The sequence below is a fragment of the Onthophagus taurus genome, chromosome 3 (genome assembly GCF_036711975.1).
Source record: "Onthophagus taurus isolate NC chromosome 3, IU_Otau_3.0, whole genome shotgun sequence".
Classification (NCBI taxonomy): Eukaryota; Metazoa; Arthropoda; class Insecta; order Coleoptera; family Scarabaeidae; genus Onthophagus; species Onthophagus taurus.
Genome location: NC_091968.1, coordinates 10,660,623 through 10,684,388, shown reverse-complemented (window position 1 = coordinate 10,684,388; position 23,766 = coordinate 10,660,623). Strand labels below are relative to the sequence as shown.

At 32.3% G+C, this 23,766-nt stretch overlaps 1 protein-coding gene and 1 non-coding gene across 2 annotated transcripts in view; both read right to left on the bottom strand.

The window, feature by feature from the left end:
* Nucleotides 1-3,336: 3,336 nt before the first annotated feature.
* The window catches only part of LOC111420038 (uncharacterized), a 67,838-nt gene continuing 47,408 nt past the window's right edge, over nucleotides 3,337-23,766 (bottom strand). The window contains exon 3 of the mRNA XM_071195090.1: nucleotides 3,337-3,832. Within this exon, the coding sequence (XP_071051191.1) occupies nucleotides 3,651-3,832 (182 nt within the window). The 3' untranslated portion in view covers nucleotides 3,337-3,650. The remainder of the gene's footprint in view (nucleotides 3,833-23,766) is intronic.
* On the bottom strand, nucleotides 4,119-4,189 carry TRNAG-GCC (transfer RNA glycine (anticodon GCC)). The gene has a single exon. It is a non-coding gene; the product is annotated as a tRNA-Gly (tRNA).

The window sequence follows — 23,766 nt, the reverse complement described above, 5'->3', positions numbered from 1 at the left end:
TTTGTTAAAAGTAAAATAAAAAAGAAAAAGAGTAGGGGAGATATTTTTGGGGCCTAAAAATTGGTTGAGCAGGTAGAAAGAAAGAACTCAGTGTAATAAAAAAGAATTCAAAGCCCTACTTTTCTTGAAACATTTTTCTTAAAAATTTAATTAATAATTACATCGATATGATGAAAATTTTATGATAGAATATTATGTACATTAAATAGTAAGTACCCTAAGTACATATTTTATATCTTTAATTAATGTAACAACTTCATTAAAGGGCGTATGCTCACAAATTATGTTAAAAATTAATAACTATATTTTGGTACACATTTTTAATAATTACTATGTATATATGTATTAATTTAATTTTAAAGAATATAATGTTTAATGAACAACCTACATACAGTTGATATTTAAAGCAATATTCAACGTCAATTTCACACAAAAGTACATATATTCTAATTTATTTGATGCATCTACGATAATTTATAATTAAAGTCAATTATCTACAATAATTGCATTTCAAAGCTGCATAAAATACGCGCGAAACACTCCAAACTCTTTAAAATTTACGATTCGCGCAAGCACCTTCGCGACATGGGGGCACGACAAAGACAAAACATATATCATTCCGTCTGCTTTTGATGGAAACGCTCGCCACTCATTGCGTAGATAGGGAGTCAGCGATATAGGAGATAGTATATATATGCTTCTTTGTAACATAATAAATAGAAGTGACATGCCTCCAAGTTTTCTTCAAGAATTGAATTCCCTTTTGACGGTAAATACTTGTTAATTGATTTAATGCGTTTTGTGAAAATTTTCAATACATGTTTTTTAATTCGTAGCGAACAACCTGAAGACGATTATAGAATAATCGAAACCGGTCGTTGAGAACAAAAATTTTTAAATAAAATTTAATCTTCAGAAATACATTCTGTATTATTTTCACCGATTACACTTCAAGAAGCTTTACTAAATCAGTTTTTGACACTCAGGGAATTGTTTAGAATAATTGGTTACCATAGTTACTCATGGCTGCTGCTATTTTTATCATTATACTATTTGAAGTAATTAAACTTTAAAGTAATTTTTCTCGAAAATTTTCTTATGTAACCAATATTAATATTGGCTGTACTAGATTCAGAAGAAAATCCTCTTTCATATTCCGCAATAAAAATGGGGGCTTGCCATTTAAAAAAAATATCGATGACGCCATAACTCGTTTAAAAATGGCGGAAAAAATTTGAAATCTACACCAAAAAATTGCAAAAAATTTAAATCTTTAGACCCGTTTCAGGGATTTTTCCATAAACCGTTTATTATGATTTTATCGCCTATATCTGTTACTTTACGGACATACTGTATATTTATGAAAACGGGACGTTTTAGAGTTTGTTCGGGACAACGGGATCGGTAACATAAAAACGGGACCATCCCGTTCAAAACGGGACGTACGGTAACATTACTAATACCGCATATGGTAAGAATGCTCGGCCATTAGTTCAACTTTAATGTTCTATATCTTTGTGATTATTAAGTTGTGGTTAAAACATTATTAAGAAAATATCTTCAATTTGGCCCCTAGTACCTACCTTTTAATCTGCTCCGTATGTTACAAATCACCCTGTATAATACATTCAAAAGTAATATACTTACCATCCCAGCAGAATATATATTTGTGTGTATTATGTACGTACACGAGAGAAAGGATCATTGTTATGAAATTAGAAACGCAGAAGTGTTTCGACCACCTAAACATCGTTTACGGAAAGCTCAACATTGTGTCAACTATATTGGAATTTATCTGTATAATAAATTAACAGAATATCAAACTAATAACACAGAAGACATTCAAAAAAAGTAAAATGTTTGCTACTGAATGGTGGGTTTTATTCGGTAGAAAAATATTTGGACACTAAATTATAAATTGTATGAAATTGTTGTAATTAATAATTGTACCTATTATATGGATAGAATGTGACGAGCCGTATATTTCTTTTATGAATTAATTAGGCAATCAAGGATTTATTATTATTATTATTATTCTATGAATGTCGGGTCACCACACCCCTGGCCCGCTGAAGAAAAGTCTTTTCTACTTGTGTTTGTTTGTTGCTTTTAGAATAAAACTGTCGTATTTTATATTTGTAAATGTCGTAACATACACGTAAGAAATAAAATCTACGAGACAGAAAGTTTCTAGAACAGAGAGCCGAAGAACGAAGAATGTATACAATACAACAAGACTCAGTGGAATCTATGTAGGTGGGGTATGATATGAAGGAAGAGTTCGAACTCCAAAACCCAACTGGATGTCAATCAATCAATAATCTAACTTTCAATTAATACAATTTTTATCAAATCAAATCAGCGATAATACGAAAGATTAACTTATTTTCCACTAAAACTAGAACTAACATATATCACTAGAACAAATTCGAACTTGTTTCTGAACAAGGTTGCAACATGGCATTCGAAACGTCAAACATTTTTTCAAAAGACGCACTGCTTAACCCGAAAGTTTCTAGTTCTAGGTCTAGTGTTAGTCCTAGTGATAGTGCTAGTGTTAGTTCTACTTTTAGTTTAATTAACACCGGCCGTGAAAGCCTTCGTACTTATATTAATTTATTTATTACGCCAAACCTGGTTAATATTATAAGATATTCATTACATTCCTATTTATATTACGTATTCATTTCGTCAGAAAAGAAATTATTACCAACATAAACTTGGTGATTTTTTTAAATTAAACCAACGTCATTTTGAAATGTCACTGTCAATTAAACGCTAAAAAGTAATTAATTTAGAAACTTTAATCAAAACATTTCAATAACCCCACGAACATCATTCAAACAAGAATAACATACGATGCTAGTTAATATTCATGCTAGTTACTAGTTGTTGCAGTTTGGTACTCGAATTAAACCATAAACTTCCACTTTACCGATAATTTAGGATCATTTATACAAGTGAAATTAGTTTTGGTATCAATCTTTATGATTAAAATTTAATCAATTATATTAATACGCCAAAATAAGCTTTATGTAAACAGGAAATAAAGATAATTTTTATGTGTATAGAAAAAGTTATCGAGCAGCGATTGAGTCGTGAAGAATTTGATTAGACCTGCTGACAGAAGCGGATGGAAAACGCTTGAATAGAGGCAAAATGATGAAACGATGAAAGAGAAGCCCTTTTTAAATCGAGGAGGTGGAGGAGGTCGATGTTCTTGAAAACGGTATTTTCACAGGAAATGCGATGTCATCGAATACAAAGAAATATGAATCATATAACTGGAATTAATTTAAGGGGAAAGTTTGAATAAAAACGAAAATTAATAATGAAAATACACTTATTTATTAAGAAAGGAAAATTTAACACAGACATATAAAGTTTATTAATGGAATTAGTTAATTTAAAATGTTTCGAAAATGAATTTACAACAAATTTTTTTTATAAATTTAAAATACGTTGTAATTACGGTCGACGCAGTCTTATTTTTTATTTATTATTATTACTATTATGTTATTTGACTATTGTTTTTAGAGAAAATTAATTGGATCATTTCTTTTTGGTTAATTTTATTAATTTGATCAAATTAATTAACACTAAAAGTACATTTTCTTGACATTTTTTTTTATTTTTAATTAATTAATTGTTTATTTTCCCCATCTCAAAGGTTGACCAGCCGGTCTTGAATGGGCTCGAGTTTCAACGTCAGTCTTCATTTTGGTGTTGTGTTCTCGAATTGAAGCTCGATTTTTACCGAGATTATTAAACGGTTTCCAACGAGCCAACAACGAAAAACCACGTTTCGGAAAAACGTTGTAATAATCACGATCTGCAAGAGAAAATAATTGTTTATAAAAAAGCCACGTTTAAGTATTCATTTTCTATGTGTCTATCGTTAAACTTAATCCAGCCCCCAAATGCAATTTTGAAGGGATTCGTATTTTACGATCTCGATCCCACGACTTTGTCGGGATGTTTTACGCGGAAACGTAAAGTTTATGCAAAAAACAACGTTATTAACGTGTCTTTTATGATGTTTTATAAAAGCATTCCATTATTTTCTTAAAGTTTTTATATTAAAGTATAAAAAGATGAAAATGACAAATAAAAAAAAATGCATCGGCCGGGAATCGAACCCGGATCGCCCGCGTGGCAGGCGAGCATTCTACCATTGAACCACCGATGCTTATGTTAAAGTCGATCAAATTTACTTAATTTTTTAAAAACATAACCTCAAATATTTTTAAAAATATTTTATTTATTTATATTAAAAGGAGTATAAAATAAAAACCTCTCGGGACTGAAAAGTAATTAAGAAAAATACTCTTGATTAATCGTCCATCTCAAAAATTCCTTTCAAATAAAGCGATTTACTTCTTCGACAAATCGAGCGGAAAATCGTCCACTTTCTATTAAATAATTGTTTCACTCAATCTAATTAATTAGAAATTTTTGAATAAAAAAAAACAGAACTTAATTAAAATTAATTCTTTGGAGAGAAAATAATTCAATTAATATAAGGACATCGTTAAATAAATACCGCTTCCTTTCTGCTTTAATTAACCGTGAATTAAAATTATTTAAAAATATATTATTATAAAATTATTTATTGTAAAATACAAAATTACAAAGTATTTATAAATTAAATCAAACGGAAATTTAAAATTAAAATAACAATTAATGTACAGGGTGGTTCAAATTCGATATCCGAATAGGCTATCTCGGAAACTATAAGAAAATAAAAGTAGCTTACATGTCTCGATTTCTTTTTTTAAATAAATTCTAATGTCGAAATCCTCAAAGCGCTATCGTCTTTTGTTTTTTGTTGAAACAACCACTGATTATTCGTTTATTAAATTCGTAATTTTTTTCTGATTACAAAAATATGGGGTTAGATAGGTCTATTTCTTATTGTTTTAGAATAAAGCTAAAAATAAGCTTTTTTTTGGTGTCGTCAAAGAAATTAAATTTACAGTTTCCTGTAAATTACGGTACTACAACTAAAAATTATTATATTAAAAATTTATATAAAATTTACTTTATTTTCTAATATATAACATTCTAACATGTTAAACTTTTCGTAATCCATCTTAAAAAACAGGATTTTTAATTTGACACAAATATTGTCATGTTTATTTGAATTAAAAAAATATAAAGTCCCTAGATTTACAAAGTACCGCGGTTCATAACCCCTGTTTTCGAGCCAAAATGGCGGCTTGACAACTTGTCACTGCATCTCACCACTTATTTACAAAAATATTGCCATCTTGTTGCCTTTGGAGTTGCAAAAATAGCAGTAAGAAGGGCTTTCGACTCTTCAGATTACCACGAGAAAACAGAAAGGAATTTTGGCGTAATGTTATCAATAGAACGACATAGTTTTAAATTTCCCGCTTGACTTTCGAGCCAAAATAACGACAAACCGCGGTACTTTAAAAAATATAAAGTCCCTAGATTATCAAAGTACCGCGGTTCATGAAGCCTGTGTATTCGAAATATTCGAGCCAAAATGGCGGTTTGACAGCTTGTCAGTGCATGTTATCACATATTTACAAAAATAATGCCGTCGTGTTGCCTTTGGAGTTGCAAAAATAGCAGTAAGAATCTCTTAGTATCTCTTTCGACTCTTCAGAGTACCACGAGAAAAAAAAAAAGAAAGGAAACATGACGTAATTTTATTAACAAAACGACATAGTTTTAAATTTCCCGCTTGACTTTCAAGCCAAAATGGCGTCAAACCGCGGTACTTGTAAAAAAAATATATATATGAGCGCCATCTATCAATAGTTTATTAAGTCATTTAATAATAATATTAAATATTAATAAAAAATGTGAAATAATGCAATCTATTCCAACTTTTGTGTAAAACAAATATAAATTAAATAGTTCAACAAATGTATTTGTTGCAAATATCAGAAATATGTTTTTTTAATTTTTAGTTATAATTTACAGGAAACTGTAAATTTAATTTCTTTAACGGCTCTAAAAAAAAGTTTATTTTTAGCTTTATTCTAAAACAATAGGAAATAGACCGGTCAAACTCTATATTTTTGTAATCAGAAAGAAATAACGAATTTAATAAGCGAATAATCAGTGGTTGTTTCCATTTAAAAACACGAACATTGTCATGATATCTCAAAATCTAAAACCGAAAAATTTTTTTTGACCACGTCATGAAATTTTCTGTAAAAAAGTGTCCATATAATGTCTTTGTTACAATACTCCATCTATAATAATAACCAAGATAATTGTACTTGTTGGTTTTACGATATTTTCAATTTTGACCTCTAGGGGAAAAACAAAAGCGCTTTGAGGTTTTCGGCATTAGCAGTTTCTCGAAAAACGAGATCATGACATGTAAGCTACTTTTTTTCTAACTCTTATAGTTTCCCAGTTAGCCTATTCGGACATCGAATTTGAACCACCCGGGTGGTTCTGTACAGGGTGGGCCAAATTGAGCACTTTTAAAGGGAAACTCCTATTTCTATAAGAGATAGAGAAAAAATGATATCAGTGTCTGAGGCTCGATTTTTATAAGAAACTTAATGGCGAAAACCGCATATCGATATCTTTTACGATTTCAGAGATACAGCGTGTTTTTCAAAAAAGTGCATTTTCGGAAAGTCGTATACAGGGTGTCCGCTGAGGTATCCGAGAAACTTCGTATATGAATTCTATGATCAATTTTAAGCATAAATGATTCTAATCACTTTTCTCGAATTCCAAACGGTTGTAGAGATATCGAGATTTGAAGTTACCAGATCGTATGGATAGATACTAAACAGTAAATAATATGTTGCTAGGTAATTGAATAATTAGCCATTTAATTTATATTAGAATAAAATTGTTGACATTCAGGTCATTAATTGTCATCATTGTTATCAATTGTGCTAAAATCATGCCTGCAACTTATCCACATGAAGAGTATGCGGACATGGTTTTCGTGTATGGATATTGCAACGGTAGTGCCACCGCCTCAGTTAGGGAATATCAACGACGATACCCAAACGGCCGTCTTCCAGACAAGCAAACCTTCGGTAGATTCTTCACAACTCTTCGATTAAAAAGTGCGTTCCCTAAATCGACTTGTGAAAGAGAAATTAGGTGAAGAAACAATGCTGCAGAAGTGCTTGCGGCTGTTGAAAATGATGATGGTACTAGTACGAGAAGAATTTCTGTACTTACTGGACAAGCTAGGACGGCTGCGCATGACAATTTGCGGGAAAACGGATTGCATCCCTATCATTATGTTAAATAAATTGAGATACCGCTGTGACGTGCATAACATCAACATCCGTCGTCGTTCTTCCTTGTCTATACCCCAACATAGATTGCAAATTTTTGAACGATGTTTTTCATATAGCATACCTAATTTGATCAATAGCATTCCGACTGATATTAACAATAAATCTAAGAGTAGTTTTAAATTTTTTTACAAAGCATATCTTCTTCGGCAGCAGGGCGATTTAAGATAAACAAGCTTTTGCTTGATGGGATATATATACAGGTGTCTCAGCGAGACCGGTCATTAGACGTTTCTGTGGTTCTGGCCAAAATAAAAAATGAGAATTCAGACTTAAGTATTATCAATTACGTTCTCTTCGACTAAAATATTTTCAGATTTCTAGCACTTCCGGTTATACCGGAAGTCGCCACCTACTTTATTTTTTTAAATGGAACAGCCTGTATATTTTTACATATTTGGATTTGTCTATTTTGAAGGTTTATAAATAACTTTACTTTTTGCAATTTGATTCGGCCGTTCTCGAGTTATTCGATTTTTTCTAGAAAAATCTGCTCCAGCGGACATTTGTTCAAAAAGTCATAGAGCACTCGATTTTTGAGATATCAATTTAGGATTCAGAACATGCTTAAACAACATGATGGAGTATGTTTTGGTGCCAAGAACGGCTGTCTAGATCGTTTGGTTAACGTGTCATAGACGTTAACTTTTCGAAATTTGGAACTATCATAACTTCATTTTTTTAAATGACTCATTTTACATCTTTTATACTCTATATGTCCTAAGCCTAACATTAATAGTTTGGGAGATAATTAGGGTTTTTTGAAAAATGCTCACATATCATATCGATATTAACCTAGTGTGCCATGGAAAACAAATGTTTAATGACTTATTGACAAACGTCAAAGTCTGATTTACGTTGTTTGATGCTTGTGAGTCTGAAACCAGATAAAATGGATATTAATAATGTAAATAATGTTTATACAAATAAAGAAATCCATAATTTATTTTTGTGCACGAAAAGTGCGACAAAGTTCTTAGTAGAACTTGCAGAATGTTTAATGAAAATTATCCGCATTTACCTCCGATGACAAAAGATAAATTTAGAAGAATAGAAGCAAATTTTTTGCATTTTGGACGAATTAATCACGTGTTAAACTGACCAAAAAATGTAGTAGATAATGCAACGGAAGAGGTGAATGCCTTGGCTTATTTCGAGCCCAGTCCCAACACCTCAATTCGAGCTGCCAAAGAAGATCTAGGAATCATACTACGAACTTTGTCGTGCTTTTTATGCATAAAAAATAAATTAAGAACTTCTTGATTTGTGTAAATATTATTTTCGTTATTGTTATCGATTTTAACTCTTTTCAGTACTAATATTAAGGGACATAACAGATAATTATTTGCTCACATGCATCAAGTGAGGTAAACAAGTGAGTCTTTGACAAGAACTCATTGAGAAGGCTTGTTTTTCATGGCACACTAGGCTAAATATCCATACGATATGTGTGCATTTTTCAAAAAACCCTAATTATCTCCCAAACTATTAATGTTAGGTATGGGACATATGGGATATAAAAGATATAGAATGAGACGCCGAAGACTAAGTAATAAAATATGCTGGGTGCCATTTAAAAAAATGAAGTTATGGTACTTCCAAATTTTGAAAAGTTAACGTGCCATAGTAAAGTGACCAAACGTTCTAGACAGCCGTTCTCGACACTAAAACATACTCCATCATGTTGTTTAAGCATATTCTGAATCCTAAGTTGATATCCCAAAAATTGAGTGTTCTCTGATTTTTTGAACAAATGTCTGCTGGAGCAGATTTTTCTCGAAAAATTCGAATAACTCGAGAACGGCCGAATCAAATTGCAAAAAGTAAACTTGTTTATAAACCATGAAAACAGACAAATCCAAATATGTAAAAATATACAGTGTATTCTATTTAAAAAAATTAAGTAGGTGGCGACTTCCGGTATAACCGGAAGTGCAAGAAATCTGAAAATATTTTAGTCGAAGAGATCGTAATTGATAATACTTAAGTCTGAATTCTCAAATTTTTATTTTCGCCAGAACCCCAGAAACGTCTAATGACCGGTCTCGCTGAGACACCCTGTATATAGTATGTATAAACTATCCCTTCTTTCTTATCCTTCCTCTTCTATTTATTTTTCTTTTTCTTCTTTTTCTATTTCTTTTTGTTTCTTTTTTTTTTCTATTTCTTTTTCGACTCCTTCCTTTATTCTTCTTTTACTTTTACTTCTTTCTTACTTTATTGTGTTACTGCATGATCGGATTCTGTTTATATATATTTTCTATATTGATCAAGAGACCGATGAAAAACAATAACACCTGAGTCCATCAGGTGCGTTGACTCGGTTTCTTTTGGTAAACCGCTTATTATTTATGATTTGGTACTTCATTTTTTTTTATATATAATTAATTTTTTTTACCTGATATTTTCTTTTGTAATAGTAAATTGTACTTTTTTTTTTGGTTTCACCAATAAATATATATTATTACCAACCAGTACAACAACTTCTTCCCGAGGATCTTCCCCAAAGAGTTCGCCTTTAAATCATATGGATACTCTTTCAAGAACTCTTTTTTGTGACGAAGCTACATTTACTAGAGATGGAATCAACAATTTTCATAACGAACATTCGAAAACCCTCATGCTGTTCGAGAAACCCATTTCCAGAGTAGATTCTCCGTAAACGTTTGGGCTGGAATAATTAATAATGTTGTTATTGAACGGCATTTTTTCGACGGAAATTTGAACAGCGAAATGTACCAGGCTTTTTTGGAGAACGATTTACCTCTATTACTTGAGGACATTCCTATTCAAATTAGAAGAACTATGTTCTTTTTACATGATGGTGCTCTCGCCCATTATGCAAGAATTGTCACGAATTTCCTCAATGAACAGTATCCACATCGATGGATAGGTCGTGGTGGTCCCATTGCTTGGACATCGCGATCTCCGGATCTCACCCCACTAGATTTTTTCATGTGGGGACATGTGAAGACACTTACGTATTCAACGGGAAAGCCTAATAATAGAGACCAACTTATACAAAACATTCATGCAGCGTTTCGAGAGGTAAAAAACAATATGGAGAACTACAACTGGAAACGAGAGCTCCGACAAACAATTGAATTATGCATTGCACAAGGCGGTGGTCACATTGAGCAGCTTTAATAATTGCAGTGTCATTAAGCTTTTATTAAAATAAACCGCAATTTTTCCATAGATAACCTAGCAATGTGTTGTACTGTTTAGCATCCTATTCATACGATCTGTCAACTTCAAACCTCGATATCTCAACAACCGTTTGGAATTCGAGAAAAGTGAATAGAATCATTTGTGCTTAAAATTAATTATAGAATTCATATACAAAGTTTCTCGGATACCTCAGCGGACATCTGCATAGGCTGTTCCATTTAAAAAAAAAATTTTATGCAATAACTACTAAAATACTGTTTTGAGGGAAAGCTACCTTATTCCATCGAATTCTACATCAAAAGTTGTTTTGGATATGTTTCACAAAAAAGAGGATTTATCGATAAAAAAAAAGTTATGACGACATTTCGAAAATATACTTTTTTGAAAAACATCCTGTATCTCTGAAACCGTAAGAGATATCGATATGTGGTTTTCGCCATTAAGTTTTTTGTAAAAATCGAGCCTCAGACAGTGATATCATTTTTCCTCTATCTTTTATGGAAAGAGGAGTTTCCCTTTACAAGTATCCAATTTGGCCCACCCTGTACATACAGCTTATTTGATACAGTCCATAGTTCAAAATTTAGAGAGAAGTGAACGTAAAACAGAGACTTGTAAATTAAGTAGAAAACTTCATTATTCAACCTTATCGGCTGATGTGAAATTGAACACCTGTGAAGTATAGAAGTAGAAAAATAACGAAACTAATATTCTAAAAATAACCCATTTAAACTAGTCTCTGTCACCGTGGCGATACGTATACGTACGTATACGTAACATGCGTATATCTAATGGGCCAAGTTAAAATTAAACTGAGTGGAGAAAACACTCTCTCAACTACACTGGAAGAATGGAAACAAGCTTACTATGTTAGCTAAGAACGAATTAGAAAAATTAATACCAAAAAAGTCTTAGAGTTCAGGAAATTCCATGGAGGAAGATGAACTAGTGGCTAAAGAAATAGATGAGATAGTAATGAAAAATAAAAAGCGTAAACTGAAATATTCCCCCGAAATTGAAAGAAATACTAAAATTACTAATTTCAGTAACTTCAACAAAATCCTGCAAGAAAAGAAAATAAATTACCGAACTAAAATAATGAATAATAATCAAATGAAGATCAACGGCAATAACGAAGATGACTATCGACAACTTACTAAACTTATGAAAAAAAAAAAGAAGAAATCAAAGAAAACCTGCTGGCACAAGGATTTAAAGAAAGTGTCATTAAATCTATTTATGATTAACTTCCACAATACAGAAGATATAAAGAAAATATTTGCTATTAGACAAATATTAAATGTTGTGGTACAGTAGAACCGCTGAGAAGCAATAATTTAATTCCACAATGTCGAAGATGTCAGCGATTTGAGCATACACAAACATATTGTAAACATGAACCGCGATGTGTCAGATGTGCTGGTAAACACCTTACCATTGAATGCAAAAAACCTAAAAACAATCTAATAAAAAACAATAATAAAAACAATGCAAAAAAACTGGAAAACCAAAATGCAGTAACTGTTCAGAAGAACATCCAGCTAGCTATAGAGGATGCGTTGTTGCTAAAGAACTGCAAAAAAGAAGAAATATTCTTATTAAACAAAATACACAAAAACCTAGACAATTCACTTCCAATATTGTAAGTAAAGAAATATCATATGTCCAAACAACATCACACTCCTAATATAACGGAAACAATAACCGAACGTTTATTTAAAGATTATTAGATAGGTTCAACAAGATTGAGAAAAGACTCGAAAAATTAGAAAATATTTACACCAAACGTGCTTCACTATCTTACAATGCTGCGAGATGTTAAGATAGCCACCTGGAATGCTAATGGTGGTCTAACGCATAAAGAAACAATTGCGGCTTTCTTATCATAACAGAATGGTTGATATTTTACTCATTACAGAAACACATCTAACAAAACAACAAACTATTAATATAACATTTTAAAAAACATACCACGTCAATCACCCCAGCAATCAAACAAGAGGTGGAAGCGCAATAATTATAAAAGAAAATATCGAACACCACGAAGAAGTCCCCCTGCAAAAGGAGGAAGTACAGATGTGTGTAGTTGGTGTGAAAATCAATAATCAAGAAAGAAGATTATAAAAGCTACTTACACCATCACCTTCTATAAAAATAAAATCAGCAAACAAAAAACCCGAAGAGATCGAAGACAAAATCACAAAAAATTCTAGAATATACAAGCTTATTTCAACCCACGATGATATAATAGATACCTATATATATGAACTCAACAAACCCAAAAACTCCAACAGACAAGAGTTAATTGACAGATTAAAAATAAGATTTGCTGAACAATTTAAGATTGATACATTTATAAATATATCAGGAAATCGAGCATACATGGTCATGAGCATCATACATATCATTGAAGTCAGAATTAATTATCCTATTTTTCGGTGTGAAAATCAAATATGGCATTCATAAGAAAAAATAAACCTGATATTTTTTTTGTTTTTCGGCCATATTTTAAAAACTAAAACGGCTAGATCCAAAAACTTAGTTGAAAAATGATGAGCTCTAAGGTACGCAACTTTGCCCCCATTTAACAATTTTTGTATCTCTTATGGTTTCTGAGATCCCAATGGTGGGGGTCGAATTTGAATTACCCTGTATACACACTTCCCAACTTCATACTCGAAATGATTCACAACAAAAGACGAACATATAGAGTATACAAACGTACAAATGATAGAGAATTAAAAAGCAAATTAAATATTTTAAACAGAAGAGCACAATATTTAATTAAAAAGTATCAACTAGATCAATGGCTGAAAGTATGTAAAGAAATCGAAACAGACCACGAAAAAACGTATTGGCAAAAAATCAAAAAGGTGACAAAATACAAGAAAACCGACATTATATCATTAGAACACAGAATATAGTACAGATCAACAAAAATGGGACATACTTGCCCAACACTTCGAAAATTCCTTCACTCTCAATCCAAATAGTGACTACGATAATGAACACCAACTTTTTATAACCGAGTAGTACACAAGATTTCTGAACATATCCAAATACAACCATGATCAAATACCGGAAATAACCCAAGAAGAATATGACAAACATCTAGCCAAAGGAAAAAATTCATGCCCTGGATCTGATCTTATAACCAAGAAGTTACTCAGACAACTTAGCTTAGAAGTACACAATACAATCCGCAACATGTATAACTTCTGCATATAAAAATTCATATTTCCACGTATATGGAAGAAGGGGCACAGTTAATAATAATAATAATGTTTGAAATCATTATCAAATCTAGAATTATTAATCTCACAAATAATAAAATCCCTATACACCAATTCAGCTTTAGACCTAAACAATCCACAATCCACCCTTTAATTGTTCTCACTAACAACATTCAAACCGCCAAAATCCAACACAGAAAAACCACGACCTTGTTCTTGGATATAAACAAGGCATTCGATACAGTTTGTTTGGCACCAGGGTCTATTATTTAAAATGGGGCAGCTAGAAATTCCCGTACCATATTTAAAAATTATAGATGAGTATCTCCGCATCAGGACGTTGAACATCAGAGTTAAAAATTCCCTTTCGTCCTCCTTCTCCACCTTTCAAGGAGTTCCGCAAGGATCCCCTCTATCACCGACTTTATACAATATCTATAGCTACGATATTTACCAACTAGACATTAATACAACAATAGACAAAATTTTATTCGGGTTTTTCGGTCAGCAGGAATTAAAAGTAAAACAACTTTTTAAAATCGCTAATATTTCGATTATTAAAATTACAATCTTCTTCAGAGATTGAGATCTCTTCGAACGGTTTATCTGATCTTGCTAGAGCTAGTTTACCTCATAATGTTTTCTGTAATTTCAAAGATTCATTAAAAGTTAAATTTAACAAAGTTTTCAGCCAGATAAAGGTTGTTAATTGTAGAAAATTTAATCAGTTGTTAATTAGGTCTAACAATAGTTCTAAGTTCTGTAATGATAGTACAAAGTGGCTTGTTAATTTAACATCGGTTGATGTTCCTAATGAAGTTGCTTCTTTGCTTTCCCTCGGTCCTAAGTTCCACTTACCAGTCAATAATACCAATTTCAATATAAAAAGATTACTAATGTTTTTAGAAAATATAGTCAAAGATTTGAAAGGTGATCAAAAAAATGTTGTTAGAGCCAAAATTACAAATATCATTACGAATTATATGGTTGTTGGCACAACGTGTGATGGGTTGCATCTTCGTATGGTCAACATGTTAAAAAAAAGCAAACACTTTTCTCAGGGATAATCCTTCATTGATGATTACCAAAGCTGACAAAGGTGCCACCACTGTCATCCTTAACAAAGACGATTACTTAATTAAGGCCAAAGATATGTTAAGTGTCACTAATGTTTACAAGGTTCTTAATAATAACTCGTTGATCTCTGTACAAAACAAAATTAATAATTTTGTAAAATTACTTTATGAAAAGAAGTATATTAACATCGGTGAAAAGAGACAACTTACAACCAATAACTCAATCCTTGCTAAAGCATATTTTTTGCCAAAAATACATAAGGAGGGGACACCTTTGAGGCCGATTATATCATCGATTGGTGCAGCATCTATTAACACCTTTCAATTTGTGGATGAATTTAGAGGCTATAGCCTACCTCCGGATCACATTTTAATATCTTTAGATGTTGTTAGCCTTTTTACTGTCATTCCGTTGGATTTGGTTAACAGAATTGTGGAAAGAAAATGGCATTTGATTGCTGATCATTGTTCATGGGACAGACACACCTTTTTGCTTGGCTTGAAACTTATTTTTGATACTTCAATTTTCACCTTTGACAATGTAATTTACCATCAAATAGAGGGCACCCCTATGGGCTCTAAAATATCACCGGTTCTAGCTCTGATGGTGATGGATTTCGCGTTGGATGAGATTTTGGTTAATAATAATAATAACAACTCGGGTTTTCACATCAGTTTTATCAAGAAGTATGTTGATGATTTGATCATTGGAATACATAAAGACGATATAGCTTCAACGTTAAATTTGTTTAAGAGTTTTCATCCGAGCATTCAGTTCACAATTGAGATCGAAAAAGACAACTGCATTTCTTTCCTTGATACAAAAATGATAAGAAATGAAAATAACGTCATTCAATTTAACTGGTACTTCAAGCCAACATACTCGGGACGCTATTTGAATTATTTTTCTAGTCACAGTTTAAAACATAAAATTTCCACCATTCTCGGCATGCAGCATAGACTTTCGAATATTTGTGATGATCAGTTTCTACAAGAAAATCTTAACTTCCTTAGAACTAATTTTGTGAATAATGGTTATCCTCTTAAATTGGTCAACAGACTTTTGTTTTCAACGTATTCACATAATAATATCAACCAGATCAGTTTAATTAATCCAGATTTAATTAATACAGAACGCTTCACGTACAGAAAGCTTCCATACATAGGAAGGTTAAGCTACCAGTTAAAGAAAACTTTGAAATGTATTGATAACATAAAGATCATTGATTGTTATGATAACAAATTAGGAAACTATTTTACTAAATTTAAGGATAAGACTGATGATAATTTTAGATCCAACTTGATTTACTGTGTTTCATGCAAGGGTTGTGATGGAAAGTACGTTGGTCAGACCAGTCAGTGGCTGAAATGTAGAATCTCAAAACATGCAAGTGACTGTAGACTGAAAAAGTCCAGTAATGCTTTATCCCAACACGTTTTGGAGTGCAACCATGAGTTTAATTTTAAGGATGTAAAAATCTTGGATTCAGAAAGCAATTATCATGGTAGGCTGTTCTTGGAGATGGTACACATCAATTATACACAGAATGCTGTAAATTTTAAAACAGATACTCAGAACCTTAGCAACATTTATGCTTATTTCCAACCCTAATAACACCTCAAATTTCTCCAATGATATGCTATTTTAGTCTTTTAACTACTTTTATACTGGTTATTTTGAGTTAACTGACAATTCATAATTGTCAACAATCATTTTTGTCATCATCAAATATTTTTATAAATGTCAAATAGACTTTTCTAAAGAAATTGATTTTTTAGTAATTTTTAGCAGTCGTAGATAAAATGCTGTATATCACACGTGGGCTAGAGCATAATTACAGTACTCGTGTGATTACACGACTCCATGATTGTTGACAATTTTGAATTGTCAGTTTCAACAACATGTTTACTCATCTGGAATAAGTGTTTTGAAATGTAAAAACATAACAATTAATGTTTATAATAAATAGTATTGTTTCTCTGTAAGTAGATAGCACTTTTTCTTTTGTATTGTTACTCGTTTCAATAAATTAAGTCTGTTCTGATTAGGCTAAAAATGCGTTACGTAATGAAACCAGTGCGGTAATGAACTTCATTACGTAACTCAAATCACCTCAAATGAGTGCGGTAATGATGACTTATCCAAGCAGTCGTAGATAAACGAATTTACTGATTTAAAATAGATAAAAGCTGGTGTTTACAAGGTAGTGTACTTGGGCCAATTCTGTACCTGCTATATACAAACGATCTGCCAGAGGACAATGGTATATCAATAGCAATATTCGCTGACGACACAGTCATGATAGCTGTGGGTGACAATATTCAAGAGGCCACAAACAAACTGTAAAATGGGAAAACGGAAAATTAAAATTAATGAAGGCAAATCCGTTCATATTAACTTTACAAACAAAAAATTTGTTAATTTACCACCAATCACAATTAATAATAACATCATTTCATATGCAAACTCAACAAAATATCTCGGTATACACCTACATACAAAAACTCACCTGGGAGGTACATATAAAGAAAAAACTGGAAGAACTGCGAATAAGAAACGGGCAATATAGCTGGTTAATTGGAAGACAATCAAAGTTATCAATAGACAATATAATACTAATATACAAGCATATCCTCTAACTCGTATGACCGTACGGGATACAACTATGGGGATACGCTAAAAAATGCCGTATTAAAACCATACAAAGATTCTAAAATAAAATCTTGAGTTGCATCGTGGATGCGCCACGGTATGTTAGGAAGAGAGATATCCTTAAGGATCTTGAGAGCGCGGATGTATATAACGAAATAAAACGGTTTGCACAAAAACATAAATCTAGAGTTGACAACCACGTTAATCCGAGTGCGTCTCTTCTCTTTGAAAATGTAACCGTCCAACGAAGATTAAAAAGAACTAAGCCATTTGATCTTGCCTAGAGAGTAACAGTGGTAAATAGTGAAAAAGCAGGGTAAGGTGCGGTAGTATAATTTAATAGTGTCTTCTGAAAATCTATGAGCGACCAGCAGAGAAACTGTTACCATCATTTACAGATTTAAGCAATATGCTCAAAACTGTTCCATGTTCTACCAATGAGGTGCGGAAGACATTATAAGCAGTGATATTGTGCTATCAATGCCGGCAGAATTGGCGGGTTCACTATCAGTGATTAATGCTCGATACCAGACTGTACTGCCTGAACGGGATTCGAAAACGAAAATTCTCTGGTTCAGACAGATATTTGCATGTTCCAAAGAAATTATATAACTAGAAGCAGCATTGCCTATCTCCGCCCGTATACGAGATTGAAGCCAACTTTCAAGTGCACTCGGTATACTTCAAGTGTTTGTTTTGGTATTGGTCCCACTGACAGTGGCGTGTATAGTTTCGGCAAAATCAGACATACACAGTGGCGTACATGAAGAAATGTATATTATCATTATTTTTTTTTATTTCAGCAGGTTTTTCTAAATTTGATGTGCAATTTATACGCTATATTTATTGAAATGTGTATTAAGGAATGTAAACCTTGAGTTTTTTTTGTAATTAATTAATGATTGTAACCGTATAATTTGTAAACGGTTCACCCTAAAATTAGTAAAGTTAGGCCTACTATGAGTTAAATAAAGTGTATCAAATAAGCTGTAAAGAAAAACACGAAAATGTTTCGATTGAGGAAGTGATTAATAAAAATATTTTTAGCTACAACCTAAAATTCGTACAAAAAGGCCAAGGTTAAGATTCAAATTTCCATTTCTAATCTATTCATGTTTTACTTAACGATCATTTACCACACTATCAAACAAAAAAATTATGTTATTCATTAAAACTCAATTAATTTTCTGGAACATTTTAATTTTTCTTTTCTTTTAATTCAAACAAAATCAAACCAGCTTTTGAGGCGATGATTTCAATTTACTTTCAGCATCGGGGCGAATAAATGTAAATAGCCCCGAGAGATGAACATTCGAAGTAAAACGATTTCACCTCGGATGAAATTTCATTTGAACGTCCACGTCCTCCACATACATATGCATATGTAAAAAAAACACTAATAACTATTTTTTATAATCAACGTTTAATTTAAATAATAATTGTTCATTAATTAACCTCACTTTTATTTTTGACGTTTAAATGTCAAACTCAAAATTTACTACTGTCAAATTAATTTTTTAAATGTTTAGTTTAAATCTAAAATTATGTTATTTATCTTTGGGGTAAAAATTAATAGATGGTAATGTACATTTTGCTTAGAAAATATATATTAGTGAGATGTTTGGTTTTAAAATTTTTTAATGCTTTTAAAACTGACATGTCAAAGGTAACATTTACCACATTTGATGTAAATCCACGTTTTGCTTATAAATTAATAAATATTTAGGAAAATTTTAATCAAAAAATTGTAAATTAACTGAGTTATAGCATTTTCAACATTTATTTTTTTATAAAAAGATTATGGAAATTTTAATTCAATTAAAGTTTCTTAGTTTGTTAATAGATGGCGGAGACAATCGCAATTAAAAGGTGTAAAATAAAAAATTAGTGTCTAACTTAAATGTTTTATTGAACAATAAAACAAAATAAATAGAATTAAAATTTTATTCGGTATAATCCAATATTATTTGAGTAAATCGATAAATCGAAAAGAATATCGATAAATTTACCGAGTAATCGGCAACACTGAATAAGACCAATACAATCTAAAATTGACAATAATGTACATATCGTCGTTTATATCACAAATTAACGTATCTAACACTTCTCTAGACTAAAAAAATTCATTAAGACTTACTGACGTATCTAAACTATGCAAGTTCAGACAAGTCATTTCATTCACATGCGCATGAATGTGGAGTCTGGCAGATTACTTATTCTCGGTGAGGTGAGCTTATCTAAAATGGATGTCTTATCGTTAGTTTTGTGGAATGACGGCTCAAAAAATGTTGTTGCATCGAAAGAATTAATGTTTCGTGGTTGCAAAGTAAAAATGTTTTACAACAAGAAGTGGTATAGTGGCAAAGTGATTGATACAGTACATTGACGCGAGTGATTCCCCTGAGGACGATGCTTTAACTCAGTTAAAATCCAGGGTAGTTAATCTATGTGGAGATCCATGCCAGACTGATTCGACGGAAGACGTACCTTTAGCTCGGATTGTCTGTAAGTTAAAATGTTACCCACCATGGAGAAAATTAAATTAAGAATGCGGCCAGCATTTCAGTGCAAAACAACGTGGATCCTCAAGAAGATCGAGAATCGGTAGCACAGGAACAAGCACAGCAAGAACCAACAGAAGAGGAATTGATAGTTGCATTCAATTTGGTGACGGCTACAATTCAGATGCGGATCCAGCTTATTCTCCAGGATGTGAGGCAAAAGACTGCAAAGAAGAGGTATTTACTTCTTGTTTTCGTTGTCTGAGATTACTGTGTCATGCCCATTTCATGGCAAATCCCAATTGTGACAGTCACATAAAAAGAGCAAAAAAAAAGTAAAATTGAAAAGATTAATAAACTTGATCATAACCCGGAGCAACATGCAGTAGAAAGGGTTGAAAGAGAAGGACAGATCCCAAAGAAAGTACGTTTTAATAAACAAAAAAATGCGAAGACTAAGAAATTTAGGTAAGGAGTACTAAACGGTGAAGGAAGGAAAACTTGTACCTTGTAGGAGAATGAAACCAAAATGTAATAGCACCATTTTGCAAGAAGTTGGGAAGAGTTTATTCAACAATAGAAAAGGCGCAAAGACTTGAATTATTTACTGGGTATTATAAACTGCCAGACATAAATCGAAAACGAGAATTTATTGTGAGAAATACGAAAGTTACTGACACAAAGCAGAAAACGACGAAATGTGTGGATTCCCGTAAAAAAAAGACTGTTAAATATTATTTCCTGATAAACCAAACTCTTGTTCCTGTCTGCAAGAAGTTTTTTGAATACATTGGATATTTCAGAAAGGGCAGTGAGAACAGCCTCAGACAAAGTAGACGAGGTTGGAATTGTTGAAATGGAAAAGAGGTGGACGGAAATCTGAAAGCGTTATTGCAAGGGATCAACTGATTCGTTCTGATGTTTTGGACACATTAACATGTTTCCTAGAATGGAGTCCCAATACTGTAGAACTACTACAGCTCTACTAGGGAATATTTGTAACCAGAAATGTACTATCTGTACTCGCAGTCTGTGCCTGAAGGTAATCCTAAAGCAAGCTTTTTTACTTATCAAAGGGTCTTTAAAACTCAGAATTTATCATTTCATACTCCCAAGATATTGGGATAATTGTGCTTCAAAACGGTTCCAAGATTCTATGACAAATTCTGGTAAGTCGTCGTCCCAATCCAATTTCATTGTCCATAATTGTTGGATGTATATTTTTGATTGAATTGTGATTGGTGCGATCAGACCTAAGGGATCGAAACTTCTGGAAACGCTTGACAGGATAGATCTCTTTGTTAATTGTTTGCTCGGTTTGATATCTGTATTGATGACGAATCGTATAGTATCATCTGACGAATACCAAATAACAACTGTCTAACAATTGTCTATTTCGTCTTTAACTAAATGTTTATCATTAGGATTTAAACCTGCACATTGTTCTAAAATTTCTATGGAGTTACTCCCCCATTTTCTTAAATTAAAACCTCCATTTCTTAGGATTTTGTAGATGGTTTCTCTCAATTTCAAACCACCTTCTACACTATCGCATCCTGTAATGAGATCATCCACGTACATATCATTGATTATTGCCTTTGATGCGATAGGGTAATCCTTCACATTTAAATTAGCCACGTCGGCCAAACATCGTGTGGTTAAGAATGTTGCAGAGGCAGTACCATACGTAACAGTACATAAATTGTATACACCAATCTTCTTGGTAGAATGTTCAACAATGTTCTTGTCGAAACATTTTTTCGATATCGGCAACCAATGCTATATTGTGTTTTCTAAGTCTTAATATAATCGAAAACAATCGTTTAATGAAAATTTACCATTAGCCTTTGAAGAAGCGTCGAACAGTACTCTGACTTTGGTTGTTGAGCTAGAAGCTTTGAATACTGGGTGATGAGGAATATAATAAGAATGTTCATGTTCAAGTTCTTTTAGGTTTTCATTGTTTAAATCGGCAACTCTTTTCATATGCCCTAATTTTTCATATTCCACCATAAATCGTTTATATTCTTCCTGCAAGACACTATCTCGACTTAATCTTCTCTCCAAGTTTTGAAACCGATTCAGGGTTTCTGGTAAATTATTTCCCAACTGCTCCTTCTTCTCATTGAAGGGTAACACTACCGTATAACGGCCATGTTCATCTCTGGTTGTATACTTGATGAAGTTTTCTTCACACTTATTCTCTTCTGAAGAAAGTAATCGTTCAGAAGGGCATTCGTATAACGTCTTAAATTGTTGTAGTTCACTATATAAATCCATAGTGTTGCTCAGGGTTAAATTGCCAATGCTTTTTATCTTGTCTTGGTCTAAACGTCCAGTTATTAACCAACCAAGTTTAGTTTCTCTCATCACAAGGTTATTCTTTCCTAAACTTATTTTGCCATTAAGAATCAACTCATAGAAGATTTCGGCACCAATTAGTAAATTAATTTCACCAGGCGTATACCATTTTGGATAGGCTGATTTTATTCCCATAGGAATTTTCAGTTCTTGTTGATTCAATGTTATCGTTGGAATTCTTTCTGTTATGCGATTCAATATCAAAAATGGTAAAGTCACTTGATAATTACTACATTTTGATTTTATGGTCAAATTAGTTTATTTGGAAACTTGGGAAGTAGCCTCATTAACACTGACTATTGTTATTGGATCTATGTTTCGTTGAATAACGTTCAATTTTCTCGTTAGAGCATTCGTTACGTAATTGGTATCGCTGCCATTATCAATAAGAGCGCAAACTTCGATTGATTTATGTCCATCTTTTATATACACTATAGCAGTGAATAAAATGATATAGGCTCCTTTGTTAAGAGAGTGAGATGTAAGAGTTGAGAGATTTGTTATTTTCTTTCTCATACTGTTCGACACTCTAAGAATATTGAAGAAATATCTTTTAGATTTTTCGAATCCTTCCATGGGCAAAACGAAGGAGATTCTGCTCATAGCGCAATTGCCAATGCGATAAAGCATGCTTATTCCCATATTTAAACTAGCACGCAGGCAGAATCCTACGACGTTTTTGCTCTACAGTACAAAGACTTCTTAAATTTGGATGTAAATTGAGGTTTCGAAATATCACCGACATAAGCTGTTTTTGACAACCAGTCACTTGGAGTCAGGATACAAAACTCTGTCTTTGAAACGTCTTACCATCGATTCAATGACACTATCTACAGGGCAACAGAATTTTTCTCCAAACAAAATTTCCCAGGAGAAATTTTCAGATGTACAGCCAATAATGTGGTCTGGCGATATTCCGTTAATAAGATTACCTGAACATCAAAATTTCTATGCTTCATTACCCCATTAAAACAGTTTCTGAGACCGCAGTTTCGTTTTGTAAGAATGTTTTTGTAATTCGCGACGGTAATGAAAGCTATTACAGTACTAAAACGGGTGCTGTAATGACACTCTTTACAGCATCCGATGCTGTAATAAGATTTTAGTAACATTTTATGGAATCAGTTCAAGTTGGTGACATTGGGTCATTAATTTTTCTAGTTGTCAATGTGACAATGTTTGTCTATGGATGTTTAAACACGTTCTTAACATCGAATACAAGGTCCACAATGATGAGGACATTGAACTCTGAGCAATTTCTCTTATTTTGGGAGGTGTACATTAAACATTTTTATGAGGTGAATACGTTTTGTGTTTTGACAGTTTCTATTTGTCATTCAAATTTCTATTTTCAAGTGTTACGTTGTTACCAACTGCTACATACCTATTTCCCTACATTGTCAAAATTTATTTTATTTTTAAGAAAAAAAAAGGATAAAAGCGCGAATTACAAAAAATAGCATA